This window comes from Anoplophora glabripennis, unplaced genomic scaffold, assembly GCF_000390285.2.
Source record: "Anoplophora glabripennis isolate ALB-LARVAE unplaced genomic scaffold, Agla_2.0 scaffold188, whole genome shotgun sequence".
NCBI classification, from domain to species: domain Eukaryota; kingdom Metazoa; phylum Arthropoda; class Insecta; order Coleoptera; family Cerambycidae; genus Anoplophora; species Anoplophora glabripennis.
Genome location: NW_019416300.1, coordinates 671,195 through 690,782, shown reverse-complemented (window position 1 = coordinate 690,782; position 19,588 = coordinate 671,195). Strand labels below are relative to the sequence as shown.

The window sequence follows — 19,588 nt, the reverse complement described above, 5'->3', positions numbered from 1 at the left end:
TTATGTAAACATTGTCCAAAATCTGAAGGTTTTTCCTAAAATTTACATGTTCCAGTGGAGGAGATACAGGGTATCGGTGGCATATTTTTCTAAATAAAATAGTACGCCACTGTTTTACGGTAACAACTATGATATTTTCGGATTCGTCTTTCAATTTTCTACAAATTACTACTCTTTTAAGTTTTTCGAAAAAGCCTGATTTTCGAGTAAAACTTAAAAAACAAACTGCGTTTCGAAAAAAGCCTGATATTTTTTGAAGTTTAACACCCTGTATCTTTTTAATGAAGCGTCCTAGATAAAAACTTTACAGGAAAGACTCCCCTTAAAATTCACCAAAAAATAAGGTTTTATTTTTGGTGTACCATTTGTGAATCATCCTGTATATCTAATTTCATAAATGAGAGATGGTAAAAGGTTTGTTGGTATTTTTGACATCAAAAATGCCTCTTGATTGTTGACAATTGTCATGTCGATACTGTGACAAAACAAATTGCGGCCCAAAATGAAATCTTCGCGAATCATTTATTCTTCAACCACCATTTCCACAATATGCATTCATTCGATCAAGGCAGTGTCGATATGGCAGCTGCCAACATTCGAAAGCTATTTTCAGTGCAGAACTTGTAATCTGCAACTCCAAAAACCAGTAAAAAAACAATCCATGTTATCATTTTCACAAATTCGAGCTCAGTAACTTCAAAAACTCCTTGGGTATTGCTATTTTGACAATATCGATTCCTTTTTGTTTTAACAGTCTCAATAGCTCGACAGTTGTCGGCTGTCAAGAATGATTTTCACTGTCAAATTTGGAATTCCCACTCCCAACAATCCTTTCTCGAAAAACAATTCATTCTGTCATTTTGACAATACTGATATGACAGCTGTCAACTGTCAAGAGGCATTTCAGATTCGGAATCGACGATATCAAAAACCATTTTACCAGCAACATTATCCAAGATCTGGAGTCGCTTCGTCAATATGACAGCGTTTTGGCAGCTATCAACTGTCAAATTATATTGTTTACATTAGATTTGTAATCAGCGACCTCGAAAGATAAAGATCCGAGACGTAAATGTCATTGTATTCTTGTGAACAATGTGTGCTTCAGGCATAACAGAAAAAGTACCTACAAGTATGTACTCGAGTAGCCCTTGGAGTTTGCTACATAATTTTTTTTACAGCTTGCAAGCGTTCTTTGTTACTACCAGTGCAGAATCACGGTCCATAAAGAGACGGTCGCCGCATAAGTCAATCAGCCAATAAAAAAACAAATACGTCACCAGATTCCTCAGTTTATCTTCGTTCAACCGTCATCTCTTTCTGACTCATTGCATATCCCATAAAAAAATAAGAGGCAAATTTAAAATTGTCACTTTTCTTGTACCACGCTCATTTTAACATAAAATAATAAATTTAATCACTTCTGATTATGGTTAAATAACAGGTAATTTGAGTCTAAGTGAATTTAGCATTTAACCTGTTTTCTTTAAGTCTTTTTCTTGATGATAAACTCAATACCCCTGCTTGAAGGTCGCGTTCAAAGCTTGAATCTTCAAAATGTGTACTGCAAATATGTCCAGTTATATGATTAAACAAATCGCGTCTTTTGCACCGTTCCACCCATATCTTTTTTTATCCTTAGGATACACATTAAATAAAATTTTTAAATTGTCTTGTCTAGCACTATAAAAATTCTTAATGCAAATTGCAACACTACACCTCACTCCTGGCATTTTTACGTGGTAAATTAATAGTTTATATTAAACACTACACCATCAATTTATTAAAAACAATTATCAACAACTAACTAATTACTGCAAAATACCCAAACAATGAAAGATTTACTTAAATACTTAGAAAAATGCAAAATTACTAGTTAAGTCGCATGTAAACAAACATGAACCCTAACGGTTAGAAATCTTGTGACGTAGTATGAGATAAGCCACGCCCATAATTTCTGTCTATTACTCGACCGTCTATTTTACGAAACGTGGTGCAGAATAAAATGCATCACAGCATACAAATCGCCACTACATATACTATTTCGTCGTATATCTATTCATCTTGTTAATTACACAGGCCGGTAAGATTTTAACCTGACAACACGAATACAAAGGATTTTGGTACGCTGAATTGGATCCGAGCTCCAAATTTCTCAATTGGCCCTGGTTTTCGAGATATCCTAACCTAAAAGTGCCTAAATCGCGATTTTTTATATATTTGGGGTTATGTTACATGGAAACGTAATTTTTTTTTGCTAATTCCATTAATGGGGACTTAATACTTGGATGTATCCCGACATCATTTTTCGTCTTTGAGAAATCGTATGTTGAAATTTGCGATTTCTCGAAGACGAAAAATTATATCGGGATAAAACTAAGTGCGTTTTAAAGAACAAGTATAGTACTTTAAGACCGCATTAATGGTTTTAGCAAAAAATGTACCTATACATGCAACATAACCTCAAATATGTCAAAATATCGCGATTTTGGCACTTTTAGGTTAGGTATCTCGAAAATTACAGCCAATTGAGAAATTTGGACCTCGCATTCGAATTCAGCGTACCAAAATCTTTCGGCCTGTGTTATCATTAGTTTATAATTTTGATTGTTAACGATTAAAGTGACTTTTTTTTGTAGATTCTTCATGACAGGCCTGCTCCCTGTGGGTTTCGAACTAGCAGCTGAACTAACCTACCCGGAACCTGAAGGCACTTCAGCGGGACTGTTAAACGCTGCCTCCCAGGTTTACGGCATCATCTTCACCAACATCTACTCTGTTATTTTCTACAATGTCGGTGACGCGTGGGCCAACATCACCATGTGCGTGATGCTCGTCGTCGGTACAGTCCTGACGGCCCTTATAGGTTCAGATATGAGGCGCCAGGCAGCGCATAGCTCTAAAGAGGACATCAAGTACTGAGAGATATGCGCGTCTGTTTTATTTATTTACTAGTTTCATAATCATTCCTGTTAGTCTAGTCTTGTTTTCAGGATTTTAAGAGGGGCTTGGCAGCCTCCTTTGTACGCCGTAGAGGAGTCCATGTTTTGTTGTTATATAGAGTATATTTTGATTTTATATGTATATTTGTTGTGATGATTTTGTTTCAATCTTTTTTCATGCTCTAGATGAAAAGATGCGTAGACAATAAAATTTGGAAATCTTGTGACCATCTCAGAAGATGTAGACATACATATCTCTCTAACTCACCATCCGCTCAAATGGTTGCTATTCAAATATAAATTTTTACTATTTTTTTTAATATTATTAAACCAAAAGAGTTTTCGAACACCAAATCTATACTACAAGATCTGTATTAGACAATAATTTTGCTTGTGACAATAATAATGCCGAACTGGATGAAAAAATGAGTATATATTATGTGTATAGTAATAATAATTTATTTGTTACGGAATTATGTAAAATACCCATAGAAATGTAAGGTTTAAAAAAGTTATGAAAATGTTTTTGGAAAAGTTCCGAGAAACTGAATTTACTGCAAAGTTTATTGGAACAATTCCTTTGTAATAATTTAAATCAACTCAGTATTCCCACCCAAAACATATCAAAATCGATAGTTGGGAACGTAAAATTAGTAACGTTCTTTTTTTATTTACTGAACAAAGTTAAGCATAATTTTATTTAAAGTTATGCCAGATAAAAGAATTGTTCATGTTATTATTTTTTTACCAGTTATAAACAGTATTATTGTTGTGTGTAATAATAAAGTTATTAGTTCTACTTATTGTTTTTTTTTAATCAATACAGTGCGTCCACGGTAACGGTGAATAAAAGGAAAACAATTTTTATTTATCATGTTACAGAAAAAAGTACACGTGATGAAAAATTTTGTTTATTATTTTGACTTGAAGACTTTATAAACTCAAATTTATGAATACCTTTTTAATATAGAATATGTTTTTCACAATAAAGAATATTTTTAACAACAAAATTTGCCTTTTCCTGCTAAGCTTACAAATAATATAAGGACTTATTAAAAAATTTCCATTAATTAACTTTATCTATGAAATGCGGAGTAGAGATCCTTACATTATTTGTTGCCTATCATTCAGGGGCACCCTTACATCTGAACAAGAATGAAAATTAGTCAGAATTTAATAAAATTGCTGTTCAGTTTGTCAGAGCTCTTCTAAATAATGAATTATTTAAGTTATTAGTGATCGGATTTTGCTTATTTTTGTACAGGTACGTCCTGTGGTCTGTTATTTATACTTTGCAAAGATTTGATGCGAGAGAAAGCATGATTTATTTGAAATAGCTAGCGATATTTTAGTGCACAGTGTTTTAGGTACCTGTTACGTCGTGAAATTTGTAGTTTTCTTCGCTGGAAACTACATAGAAGCCTTGCAGACTATTTATGGGGCCACTGGAAACTGCTTTGGATTTGCTTTCTACTGATGGTAGCGGAAAATTTTCATGGACTGCCAAAATAACTTCATCTGGACTCTGGCCAAACTATAGATTTACTGATAAGTATTTAATTTTCTTCCTTGGACTCCCTCTTCTTATTTTATTTTTAAATTTTCGGGAGCTGCGTCTCCACGCTGCACATCTTGCAAAACCCAAGCCGTAACCAATCAATAATTTCTTTGTTTTTATCCACCTTCCTGATTATTCTGTCCCTACCTTTGCTTAAGGTCCGTGCACAGAAATTCTTTATTTTATGTTCTTTTCTTAGGTCATCTCTGGGTATTCTCACAAAGCCACCTTTAGCTTTAACATTTGTGAAATTTATTATAAAATTTGACATTTGATAAAAAATTTTAGGTTATGGTTTATGTTAGATTGAGATATTTTCTTTAAGTTTACTCGTTTTCCTGCGGTATGTATACCCGATTAATCTATAGACGTTTAGCTTTCATTTGATGTAAGTAACTCTAGGTTTAAATTCGTTTTTCTTTACTAGCAAGTGTCGATGTCATGCATTTTTATGAAAATTTATTCTGTACTTGAGAATAAAATTAAAAGATTACTATTTTTATACTATGTAATATCATTGTTCATTACTAGTTTTATATCCAGAATTTCTATATTAACAATTTTATACCAATGTGGTGTTGCTATAATATTAATTAAAATTTTTATACGACTTTAAGTTCGGTCAGGCAATATTTTCATCCGAGTTTCTATATTAACATTTCAAATTCGTTACAATATATTATATGTATTATAAGTATATTTTTCATTTATGGTAAAATTAGCCCCTACTGGGCAAAAATTCAATGTGTGATAGACTAGGCCACCATACTCATACGTTTCGGGTCGCTGAATCCGAATCCGATCTGTTTAACGAAGTTAGCTCATGTTTAAGTTGTCATGTAAGTCATGTTTCCAAATGTTGAAGTCCACCATCTGGTGACCTTGAAGGGCCATGATCAATTTTACAAGGTCAACTGAAAGCAATACCGCTAAATACTTTAGGATGTGTAACTATCTCCAGCATATTATGTGAAACTAATTATGCGGAGTAAGTAAGATCAAATTCTCGGATAAGAAGTTTATCGTTGGCATTTTTATTCCCTCAAAATCATGTAAGAGATCTAATGGATACGAAAATCATTATTCCACCGTCTTAGAGCCGATTCTAGTATTTTATTATAATGACCTTCAAATCCAAGGTCGTCATGTGGGGGTTCCTGATGACCCAAACAGGTTTAATAGAGCTCATTTTCCCGATATAATAATACATGTTGTATACGTATATGCAGATGGCTACATCGTAAAACTTTAATACAACATATTTTTATCTGTCAGTTAATCTTACAGCCAGAATTAGGTACTCTATAAGAAGTGCGCTAAAAAGGGGTCAGTTTACTATTATTTTGTAGATCGCGCTTTGCCTGTTTCTGGTTTTCAAAATTAAGGCCAATTTAAGGCGCTGCTGACAAAAAAAGAACATTTGACTAAATCATTTATCAATAGTCAATCAATGTCCATACCTTGGCAAACAAATTTGATTTAGTTAAACTATGATTTTATTAACCCGCTCTATAGTATAATAAAGAATTAACTAATCAAAGTATATAATTTCTCGTACATCTATCCGAGAAGTTTTGAGATTTGTGATGAATTAAATAGAAACCTGTAGAATCGCCTGTCTTAATACGTTATCTCGTTAATAGATGTCACAACAATAATATTTAAACGTAGAGGTTCGTAAAAATTGCTAGCTTTGTTTTGAAAATTGTTTTTTCTCTACTCATATAAGTAAATGTAAAATTTTTTCACAAAACTAACATTTATTTCCCTCTAAAACAGAATAAAAACTGATATTACTGAATAAATTTGCATGGACTGTCTTATTATTTTTATTTAACTTAATTTGAACATATTTTTTTTGGAATGCAACTAAATATTCTTAGTGATATTTTACTTGAAAAATGTCATTTTCTATAAGACAGCGGCAATTTTGAATAGAGTGTTGGTATGTGTTGCCATAAAGAAACATCTAAGGAAACAATTTGTAATTTGTTGTATGTAATTAATTTTGAATTATTGTATATAGGGTGTTTTAGAATATGGACTTTTAATATTAAGGAACTCAAACAGAAATTTTTAATAACAGCGATACGTAAACCTGAAGTTAATGAGACTTCTGCCTCCGCTTTCTGTAATTATTAATAATATATTCGCACTACCGTGAAGAAATAAATCAGTGCTTGCTGTAATTTTTAACATTGTCGCTCTTTGTTATAATATAAGTTTTGGTTTTGTTTTTTATTGTTCAGAAATCCAGCAAGAAGACTGTGGAAGACATGCCAGAGGAGCTCAACCAAGAAGTATGTTACAAAATGAGGCAGAAATTCCAACACTGTCGCGAAAAACGACTAAAAATTAGTACCAAACAATTTTTTATAAAGTTTGGCAAACGCAATACACGAAAATCAGCTGTAGCATATTCATCATGTACAAGCATTAGAACCAGAAGACCATCTGTGAGGAAGTAAGGGCAAAGGCAACAAGGATGTAGTTCTTATGATATTTGTCGAGATAGAATTCCGCGTTCGACACCCCAGGTAGAAAGACAGCGGCTTGCAATGCAATTTCTTATCAAAATTAATCAATGGAGGTGAAAAACAAAAGAAAGGAATTTAATTCCCAGCCAGAGAGTATTGTGTTTAACAATAGAACTTTATTGGCTTATTATTTTTTTTTTGGAATTTTATCTCAACAAATATTTTACAGAGTGTAAGTATAGGTACTCTTTCATTTTGATATACAGGGTGTCCCACTAATATTGTGAAAAATTTCAGGGGGAGTTTCCTTGACCAAAAAATAAGAAAGAAAGTTCCTATAAACCTATTTCTGAAAATGCTTCGTTTCGAAGATACAGGGTGTTGAAATTTAGAGAAAATACAAGGTTTTTACTAATACCTGGAAAAACCTAATTCAGATTTTTTTGAAATTTGGTTTGTTTGTTTATAAAAACGGTAGACGTCTTCTGACGTAATTTGATTTATTTTATCTATTCTAGCGGCGTCCGGGGACTCACTCCTGTTGATATTAATAAGTAAACATATGAGACGTCACTGCTTTTTCTTAGGTGTCATATTTTTTTCTAATTATGCGATTAAAAATACAACTTTTTTGTCTCTTTACTTTTTTTGATATCTTGCTTCGTTTTCGAGCAAAAAATTAATATCCTTTCATATGCACATTCTTAAGGGAAGTAGAAAACAAAAATAGAAATTCAATGTTTTAGTTATTTACTAATCAACTTTAAGAATACATTTAAAGGAAAAACAATGTAACAAGCTGAGAAACAATAACTCACTAAATAATATTTTTTAAAATAAATAATATTAACAGAAACATAAGAAAAAATATTGAACAAACAGTAATGATATGAAAAATACTTTACATTCACAGGCGTTACAACAGTTGTTGAAAATATGCATCTTCAACTCTAATACAGGCATCTATACTACGACACATTGATTGGCGAACCCGTCAAATATTCTGGCTGTGTGTCTAATTGTTTCACAGGATGCGACAATGCGGTTTCTTAATTCGTCTATGGTTTGCACTGGAGTCGTATAAACCATATGTTTGAGGTGATCCCAAAGAACAAAATCCAACGAATTTAAGTCGGGAGACCTCGGGGGCCAGGGCTGAGTGCCTCCTCGACCTATCCAGCGATTTGGGTAAATATTATTCAAATATTCACGTGCAGCTAAACTAAAATGGGGTGGAGCACCATCGTGCATAAAATACATTTGCAACCTTAATGGCAATGGGATGTCTTCCAAAAGTACGGGCAATTCATCCTCATGAAAACGGCGATATACGTATCCAGTAAGCCTCGGTGGTAAAAAAAATTGGCCTATTAAGTGGTCTCCCAGAATTCCGACCCATACATTAAGAGAAAACTGGTGTTGATGACGGCCTTTTAATATTGCATTTGGGTTCTCGTTCGCCCATACATGATTATTATGGAAGTTCACTATGGCTTTTCTAGAAAAATTCGGCTCCTCTGTGAATAGTAGTACTTCTGCTAAAAATTGTCGCCAATTTTTTGTCGTATCCATCGACATAAATCTAATTTTAACGGAAAATCAGTCGGTAAAAGTGCCTGAATCCGTTGGATGTGATAAGGGTATAGAAGATTATTTTTTAAAATCCTGAAAATTGTAGAGCGACTTACATTTAAGTTTCTAGCAATCTGTCTGGTACTTGTTGTTGGAGTGTCTTCAGTTTCATGAAGTACATCTTCCTCCAATTGTAGGGTTATTGCTGTGCGGGGTCGCTCGTTTTCTGCGGTAAGTTTTCGAAAACTTCCAGTTTCACTAAGACGTTGATGAAGACGGGTGAAGATAGTATGATGAGGAATTATACGATTAGGGGTATTTCTGCTCATAGAGGCGCCTGACGGCTAATGCATTACCGTTGGCGAGGACATAAAGAAAATGCATATCGCACATTTCACTATTTGTGTAATTAATTTTGACAAGCAGGAATTGACAACTACACAGTTCAAGTAGGTACTTATTAAAATCACACACTTAAGCTATTAATTTTTTGCTCGAAAACGAAGTAAGATATCAAAAAAGTAAAGTGTTGTATTTTTTATCGCATAATTAGAAAAACATATAACACCTAAGAAAAAGCAGTGACGTCTCATATGTTTACTTAATAATATCAACAGGAGTGAGTCGCCTGACGCCGCTGGAATAGATAAAATAAATTAAATTACGTTAGAAGACGTCTACCGTTTTTATAAACAAACATACCAAATTTCAAAAAAATCGAAATTAGGGTTATCCAGATATTAGTAAATTACAACACCCTGTATCTCCGAAACGAAGCATTTTCGGACATAGGTTTATAGGAACATTTTTTCTTATTTTTTCGCAATATTAATGGGACACCCTGTATTGCTGCCAGTTCCATAACATGTATTTGATAGCACTAAAAGTATTTTGTCGAAAAATTGTGAAATCTCAAAACCATATTCACCAACTTAAAAATAAACTCTCTGGAATATCAATACATCGCCCCTACTTTCGCACAAATTCATTGAAGCGTGCGGTAATATTATTAAGTATAGTAAATGACTAACTTGTCAATTTGAAGTTAAAACTGTAATTGTGCCTAGCGATCAACAAATTCGTTAGACGTGCGGTACAGAATAGATATAGTTTTCAGATTCGTTTGGATTTTATCCAAAATAACTGTGCTGTCATAGCGCGTGTGGGCTTGTTGCGATATTTACTAAAAGAATACAGCATTAATGTTGAAATACGAAGTATATTTAGCATTGTTATTGCCATCTTCATAACACAAGCTTCGAACAACAGTGGATCTTTTTGCAACTTTCTGGTAATAATTTCACGCTTCGGGTGGGATAAATATAGACTGGCGTGATTCTTGTTCATATTTTATGATATAAGTCTCGTTACTGGGTTTTAAATATTAGATGTTTTTGAATTTCTCGGTTTATAAATACGCCAGATCTACTTTAGTCATAAGTGGGATTAATATTTAAATATTATTGCACAGATAACAGAACTGAATGAAAATAAAATCATTTTCGTCACTTGAGCATCAATAAACATAAAATACCGGCTTATCATAATATTTGGGAGTAACAAATAAAATTTTATGTGAGATTAGTCACTTTATTAATTATTGTCTGGGTAACTAGGCCATTCCAACAGATGAGTCATGTAAAAGTCTTTTGTGTTTGTATTAAATTTTCTTTGTTTGTATTTTCCCCACAGTGAAAATATTTTCTTTTCGTGTTCACAGACAGTAAGATATGTATTATAAATATACTCATATTAACAACCAATTTGGAGGTAGGTACCTATATACAGGGTGTCCCAACATTCTATGTTCATGGAACCACTACAGTTTCCTGGAATCGGAATAAGCAGACGTAATTAAACTTAACTCATTTCAGAACAGTTAATATCCGCGAAACTGGTTTATTAATGACAATTCATGAAAATGATAATTGTCAACAATGATGGCCTATTTATAGTTTTTTTTTCGAACAAAAGAGCAATACAAAAAACATGTGTTTTTTAGTTAGTATAAGTGATAACAGTTGTTATATTGATGCGATCTATAATGGATCCCATCTAGATTGTGGAACCGATGGCAACGAGGCCTAAAACAATTTGCGTCTTTCACACTGATACAATGACATAAATCTTATAATCATTGTTTACTTTATTTTATGTTGATGATCCGCACGCATTTGGTGCGCGACCAATTATGACAGTTCTACTTATAAGGGAACCTTCTACTTCAAGTTTCTGTAAATTAGAATACGCGATTTCATTTCTGTTATCAAATAAATTACTTTTGAAAAGACATAACTAATTATTTTAAATTTGAGTCGAACATGCAGTTGGGATTTTTTTTTTAGTTTTGGGGAAACAATTAGTAGTGAATTTGTTCAGAACTATTATAGATAAAATTATTTTATAAATTCACTAGAATTTTGGATGCCTACAGTAGGTGCTTATTGATAATGATAATGGATTTAACTGATTTGATGAACCGGAAAATTATGATGGCCCGATCTGCGCAATTTTCGTTTTTAATATAATTAAAATGGCCATATTCCTGGCCGAGAAATAGTGAAATTTCTGGCGTTTTTAGGTACTGAAATCTTTAAAAGTAAAACGTGTAGAACAAAAGTAAGCACAAAAATAAAATCCTTGATGTTTTGTTTATTCATTGTTACCATTTAAATTTACTCAAACAAAATAATAACTAAAAAAAAAGCGTTTGTAAAACATGCGTTTGCTGTTATTCTAACCCCACATTTTAAGAATTATTTTCACGTACTTATAAATAAAAGTAAACAATTTTGTATGTAGGATTAAGCAAGTAAATGTTATAAGAATATTTACATGTGGAATTATATATAAAAAAGTTGGTATATTCGTAGATTTCAGTACCTAAAACCTTGATGGTTTGATCGTTTTTTGCACCTGTTTATTCGTTTTACTACGGCGTCTTTGAAAATACTCAGGTAGCATGACATAACATTCCTATTATTTGATAAGCTTTAGGTTATTCAGTTATTAAATGTTTGAAATTATTTGTCTTTGCAGAAAACACTATTTAAAGAATATGGGGCCCACGAAAAATTAATTTAAAATTATTACTATTCTAATTTCAAATTTTATCTATTTTTTCTATAGCCCATCTAGTCTTGGGAAATACAAATTTCTAATCAAATCCATACTTTTCTACACAGTTATTTGTCAAAAAACAATCAATTATACTTAAACTGACAATTTCCGTGGATACTTGAGGTATTTTTAAGTACGTTCCATTTTTTAAAATGGAAATTAGGATTTGGCACTGTTTTTAAATATTTTGATCAACCAGGAAGTCGGATTTAGAGCGGAGGAGGAGGTTACTACAAACATATGTTTGAAAAAAATCTACTTAATTTTCTTCAAATTTTTTAAACTCTATACGATTGTACGAAGATCTACAAAATACCAACCAATCATTTAAAATCCTTTCTATTTTAATTGTGAAGCGAATAAATTACTTTTCACCTGCCAATTTTTTTGGTTTGCAAATTGAATAGCTACAGCATTACTTGGTATAGAAAAATTGCGAAATACAGTTTATCGATTACGTAATAAACTGATGTTTTTTCCTAAATTCCTCTAAAATTATTCTACAGCAAGACTATGAGTGTTTATAATTTTTTTTATGGTCGGAGAAAGTTTAGAAGAACGTATATTGTAACAACAGTTTTCTTGTAATAGAATTATATAGTATCTTTAATAAAATATTGTAGATATATAAATATCGGGTGTCCCAAAATTCGCGCAAGATTTGAATTTTGCGCCATTTGTGTGGTACAGTGTTACCAACGAAGAAAGAGACAACGTGACAACTGATAGTTTAGGGTTATTAAAAATACAACGCTACAGAAAAGAATTGTTGAGCAATAATTTCATAATAATGAAGGTGTGGCAGCTAAATTTCGCAATTTTCGTACAAAATATGTTCGGAATAGTGATTTGACTTGTTAATCAATCAATTATGAAGAGATTAATTGGAAAATTCAGAGAGACTGGATGAATTAATGATCTTAAACACTCTGGTCGTCCGTCACCAAATCGTTAAACACAAAACATCGAAAGTTTTTGAGAGTGTTGCTGAGATTTCAGGAACATCAATTCGGTACCGTGGTCAAAAATTGGACATTTCGAGAAGCTTTCTACAACGTGTTCTCACGAAAGGTTTGCATCTTCAAGTCACAAAGTTCAATTGACTGAAGAACTGATGACTACTGACTACGCAGAGCGAAGAAAGTTTGTTAAAATAGATTATGGAACAAGGAGATGCTGATTTTAGGAACAAAATCACATGTAGACGACATGTGGTTTCACCAAGACGGTACCACATGCCATTCAGCTCGAGAAACAATTCCATTACTGCATGAGTCATTTCCTAGTCGTGTAATTTCCCGTTTTGGTGATCAAAATTGATCGCCCAGATCGTGCGATTTAACGTCGTTGGACTTTCTTCTTTGAGGTTTTTTGAAGCCTATAGTTTCTGCCAACAAGCCCACGACCACCTACGCCTTGAAGAAGAAAATTAAGCATTGTGTCAACGAAATGTAGCCACATTTATGCAAAACGGTCACTGAAATTTTCGACAGCAGAGCCATGGAGGCCATTTACCAGACATGACACTATACTGTACTTTATCATTTAAAAAATTACAATTTTTAATTAACAACCTGCATTGTCTATCAAAATTACTTCTTGCGTGAATTTTGGCACACCCTGTATTTACTTGAAAATAATTGGTTATTAGAATTTGATACACTGCACGCGTAATACATTTAAAAAAATGCCGCCCAAAAATTGGAAAATTGCCATTCTATTTTGTAACAAGTTTTCTTTTCGTGTGTTTCATTTAAAATATTGGTAAAGTAACTAAAAATACTTTACCACCTTGCTTTGACGTTTGAAGGGTAGTAAATAGTCGGTTTTGGAGAGTTTAAAAATATCAATATTTTATATGAAAACGTGTGATAAAGTCAACAATATATTTCTTATCTCACTGAAAACTAATAAATGGCACATTACAACAAAACTGAAAACAATTTATGCCGTAAAGCTATTTCTGACGTGATTAACTAATTTCTATGGCGCCCACCGTTTAAGAAATATCATAACATGATTCGATTTTTGAAAGTATTATTATGCTTTGTATTACTATTGGTGTTATGTATGAAATATTTGGAAATTTGTATATTAAAATGAACGGTCCTAATAAATGAAGATCTCCAGAATAAAATTGTACAAGTGTGTAAACTGAAATTTGACTGTGGGAACGAGGATTTTTGCATTATTTTCCAAGAAAATATTAACAAATTTTAGTGTTTTAGTAAGTATTCTTTCTATTTATAACTGCAGGAAATTTTGTGGAAAATTTAAACTGTGGGTTTTTCTAAATTGTTTAACTCAATATAGGACAGTCTATGGAATGGAAATGGAACACCCTGTATATTTTTAAACATTTGAATTTCTGAGAAATTTAATATTTGGCGTGTCCCGTTTTTTACTCATCACCTGTAGGTATCAAATTAATTTTGTAGTTTAGGTTTCTTGATTCTGTACAACTTTTATATAAACTTTTTTCTGTATTATGAGTAACAAGGGAGTTATTTTACTTTCTCACACTAATGGCCCACCCTGTATATAGTTTTTTTTTGGTAGTGACCAATGATACTCACACCTCTGCCACTGGTAAGTTTCTAAAGCTGGTAATTTTTTGTTTCACACCTACTATTATACTAAATATGCACACCGAATTTGGTTAAATTATCTCAAGCGGTTTAGAAATTGAAAATTAAAAACTTTTTCTTTTTAAATTTTTGACACTCTGTAGCCGGACAATGGCTGTCCTAAGACCCGCATTTATATAACAAAAAACCTTTATTTTTGGCCATAGAATACGTCCCTGGAAGTTTTACCTCTACTTAACAACACCCTGTATATCTATTATAATAAGGGAGTTAGATGAGGCGGACAATTATTATAACGGACCACCGGTACTTTTGTCTGTAATTTTTTCAGTGTGAGTTTTTTTAGGCAATGCCAGTTTCATAAAAATAACTCTTGATTGACTGTTTCATTAATTTTTTATTTTTCTTTGCAGTGATGGCAAAATACCCAAACAAATAGGGAAAAGATCCATTAAATCTTTCTTCTTCGTAGAAAATGCATTTTCGTGGGAACGGCGCACTATGGGTCAAACGGTTTTTTTTTATGTCAAAATCAAATATCTCGAAGAAGAATTAACGAATCGTTTTAAAATTTTTTGTAATTAATGCTTATTTAATGCAGATTTAAGGAAAATTATTGCGAATGTCATCATCCTCTATTTTGGGGGTGGAAATGAAGGGTGAATAGGTGAAAAAAATGAAAATCGATTGTCTTAGTTCTAAAAACCTTATATCTTCGATAAATACAGTGAAATTAAGACAATTGAAACAAGTTAAGGAAAAATTAATTAAAATATTTTCATCCCTATTTTAGGGGTGGAAGTGAGGGGTGAGGGTGTGGAAAAATGAAAATTAAAGAAAATATGCATAAAAGGTTTTTGTTGTCGCTGAACACTAATAAAAGACCACTGGACAATCAGGTTCAGGTTGATGCGGTCTACACCGACTTTAGTAAGGCTTTCGACAAAATTGATCATGGGATCTTGTTGAATAGGCTTGTTGAGGTTGGTGTGGGTGGCACCTTGCTGAACTGGATGGAGTCTTATTTATCCGACAGATCGCAGTGTGTTGAAGTTAACGGATTCACGTTTCACTATGATACCCTCAGGAGTACCTCAGGGATCACACTTGGGGCCTTTAATGTTTATAATTTATATTAATAAAATAAAAGAATGCCTTAATTACTGTAGTTTGTTAGGATATGCTGATGATTTTAAGCTATTTTTACCTATTCGTAATGTTACTGTCTATTGTCTAAAACTTCAGAACGATCTTGACGCTTTTATAATTTTTTGTAAAAACAATAATTTGTTTATTTATATCGACAAATGCCATATAATCACTTTTACTCGAAATAAACATCCTTTCCTATATCAATATAGTATTAATGACTTAATTTTGAATCGTAAAAATGTAATTAGAGACCTTGGAGTGATTTTTGATAGTAAAATGTTATTTGATGCCCATATTAATAATCTTATATCTAATACACTTAAGACGCTGGGTTTCAGTCGAAACAGTTCACTAATNCACTAATGACCCACCCTGTATATAGTTTTTTTTTGGTAGTGACCAATGATACTCACACCTGGTCACCACTGGTAAGTTTCTAAAGCTGGTAATTTTTTGTTTCACACCTACTATTATACTAAATATGCACACCGAATTTGGTTAAATTATCTCAAGCGGTTTAGAAATTGAAAATTAAAAACTTTTTCTTTTTAAATTTTTGACACTCTGTAGCCGGACAATGGCTGTCCTAAGACCCGCATTTATATAACAAAAAACCTTTATTTTTGGCCATAGAATACGTCCCTGGAAGTTTTACCTCTACTTAACAACACCCTGTATATCTATTATAATAAGGGAGTTAGATGAGGCGGACAATTATTATAACGGACCACCGGTACTTTTGTCTGTAATTTTTTCAGTGTGAGTTTTTTTAGGCAATGCCAGTTTCATAAAAATAACTCTTGATTGACTGTTTCATTAATTTTTTATTTTTCTTTGCAGTGATGGCAAAATACCCAAACAAATAGGGAAAAGATCCATTAAATCTTTCTTCTTCGTAGAAAATGCATTTTCGTGGGAACGGCGCACTATGGGTCAAACGGTTTTTTTTTATGTCAAAATCAAATATCTCGAAGAAGAATTAACGAATCGTTTTAAAATTTTTTGTAATTAATGCTTATTTAATGCAGATTTAAGGAAAATTATTGCGAATGTCATCATCCTCTATTTTGGGGGTGGAAATGAAGGGTGAATAGGTGAAAAAAATGAAAATCGATTGTCTTAGTTCTAAAAACCTTATATCTTCGATAAATACAGTGAAATTAAGACAATTGAAACAAGTTAAGGAAAAATTAATTAAAATATTTTCATCCCTATTTTAGGGGTGGAAGTGAGGGGTGAGGGTGTGGAAAAATGAAAATTAAAGAAAATATGCATAAAAGGTTTTTGTTGTCGCTGAACACTAATAAAAGACCACTGGACAATCAGGTTCAGGTTGATGCGGTCTACACCGACTTTAGTAAGGCTTTCGACAAAATTGATCATGGGATCTTGTTGAATAGGCTTGTTGAGGTTGGTGTGGGTGGCACCTTGCTGAACTGGATGGAGTCTTATTTATCCGACAGATCGCAGTGTGTTGAAGTTAACGGATTCACGTTTCACTATGATACCCTCAGGAGTACCTCAGGGATCACACTTGGGGCCTTTAATGTTTATAATTTATATTAATAAAATAAAAGAATGCCTTAATTACTGTAGTTTGTTAGGATATGCTGATGATTTTAAGCTATTTTTACCTATTCGTAATGTTACTGTCTATTGTCTAAAACTTCAGAACGATCTTGACGCTTTTATAATTTTTTGTAAAAACAATAATTTGTTTATTTATATCGACAAATGCCATATAATCACTTTTACTCGAAATAAACATCCTTTCCTATATCAATATAGTATTAATGACTTAATTTTGAATCGTAAAAATGTAATTAGAGACCTTGGAGTGATTTTTGATAGTAAAATGTTATTTGATGCCCATATTAATAATCTTATATCTAATACACTTAAGACGCTGGGTTTCAGTCGAAACAGTTCACTAATTCTAAAGCCATATTGCTTTTATATTACACATTTGTATTTGGTAAAATTAATTTTGCTTTCGTTGTATGGAATCCTCAATATAATATATACAGGGTAGCCCATCGAAAACGTACCACAAGGCATTACAGGGTAGTAATGAACTTTTCGGCAAAATACAAAAACAGGTAAAGTTTGCTTCTGAGGGGGACAACTTTTGGCGCAAAAAGCATAGCAAAATCTTCAACCCCCTAAGTGGGGGTGCCAACCCCAATTTTTTTTTAATGGGAATGGGGGTCAAGTGGGGGGGTCATTAGAAAGGGCTTTTAATGCTCTATACATCGATTCTTACTTTTTGAAAATCGATCCATTATTTTAGAAAATATGCAGCTTTGAAAATACGAACNGCATTTGCGGTCGGGGTAGACGACGGATGGGGCCCACCTACGAAGGCTGTCCAGGCCTACACGAGATGAGGCAGGATAAAGAGGGATAATCCCCCTCGATCCCAAATCATTGAGGCCAATTTCTAGCCATGGAATAATGGCGCGCGACGCTTATGCAATTTTTTGTAAAAAAAATAATATATTTATTAATATCGACAAATACCATATAATCACTTTTACTCGAAATAAACATCCTTTCCTATATCAATATAGTATTCATAACTTAATTTTGAATCGTAAAAATGAAATTAGAGACCTTGGAGTGATTTTTGATAGTAAAATGTTATTTGATGCCCATATTAATAAACTTATATCTAATACACGTAAGACGCTGGGTTTCATTATGAGGCAGTCGAAACAGTTCACTAATTCTAAAGCCATATTGCTTTTATATTACACATTTGTATTTAGTAAAATTAATTTTGCTTCCGTTGTATGGAATCCTCAATATAATATATATATATATTAGTCGTATTGAAATGATTCAACATAAATTTTTTAAAATTGTTTCTTTTAAGTGTGGACGAACTTTGAACGACAACAATTTTCATGGATTGTGCATGTGTTGAATATAATATTATAAGTTTAGCTAATAGGAGAATATTAGCGGATGTTATTAACCTGTATAAAATTATTAATGATAAAATCGACTGTGTCCAATTAATTAATAAAATATTTTTTAATATACCATGCAGGTCGTTCAGGTCCTTCGACTTATTTTTCATTCTTTTTAAGCATATCAATGCCTCCGCAAACTCTCCTGTGTGCAGAATGATGCGTTCTTATAACGATATTTGTAGCGGATTAGATTTATTCTCTACAACTTTGGTTTCATTTAAGAGATTGCTCAAACGTATACTTCTTTTATAATATTTTTATGCTATTCTTTTTATGATGCTTTTCTTTTATAATATTATTTATGCTATTTATTATCCTAAAACTTTTTGTGCTGTTGTTTGATGTATATCTGTTAATTTAGTGGATACTTTAGTGGGTTTTTTCGCCTGTTTGTGTCCCAAATGGCAAATAAAATAAAATAGAAAAAAAAGCATTGAACATNCTTTGAACGACAACAATTTTCATGGATTGTGAGTTGAATATAATATTATAAGTTTAGCTAACAGGAGAGTATTAGCGGATGTTATTAACCTGTATAAAATTATTAATGGTAAAATTGACTGTGTCCAATTAATTAGTAAAATATTTTTGAATATACCATGCAAGCCGTTTAGGTCCTACGACTTATTTTTCATCCCTTTTAAGCATACCAATGCCTCCGCAAACTCTCCCGCGTGCATAATGAGTTCTTATAACGATATTTGTAGCGGATTAGATTTATTCTCTACAACTTTGGTTTCATTTAAGATATTGCTCAAACGTATACTTCTTTTATAATATTTGTATGCTATTCTTTTTTTTGATGCTTTTCTTTTATAATATTTTTTATGCTATTTATTATCCTAAAACTTTTTGTGCTGTTGTTTGATGTATATCTGTTAATTTAGTGGATACTTTAGTGGGTTTTTTCGCCTGTTTGTGTCCCAAATGGCAAATAAAATAAAATAGAAAAAAAAGCATTGAACATTGATTCCACCATAATGTATCTTAATTTCACTGTATTTATGGAAGATACCGGGTAGGAAAGTACCGATGTTCTATCTGAAGTTACGTGAGAGCGATAAAGTAAGTCATAGAAATCCATGCGATAGACAAGGATGGCTATAATGAAGGCGTCTCATAGTCACCGCCCGTTTCGCCCTTCCACAAATAAGATCCACTTCCACTTGTAATTCAGCGACCGGTGGTCATCTTTGTTTTCGTC

The 19,588-nt window shown here is 32.5% G+C and overlaps 1 protein-coding gene across 2 annotated transcripts in view; it reads left to right on the top strand.

Annotated features, from left to right (window-relative positions):
* Positions 1 to 3,741, top strand: part of LOC108906026 (uncharacterized MFS-type transporter C09D4.1) — a 38,049-nt gene extending 34,308 nt beyond the window's left edge. For both annotated transcript variants that reach the window (XM_018709160.1, XM_018709161.1), the window contains one exon: positions 2,640 to 3,741. In XM_018709160.1, coding sequence (XP_018564676.1) covers positions 2,640 to 2,922 — 283 coding nt within the window. In that variant the 3' untranslated portion in view covers positions 2,923 to 3,741. The remainder of the gene's footprint in view (positions 1 to 2,639) is intronic.
* Positions 3,742 to 19,588: the final 15,847 nt, after the last annotated feature.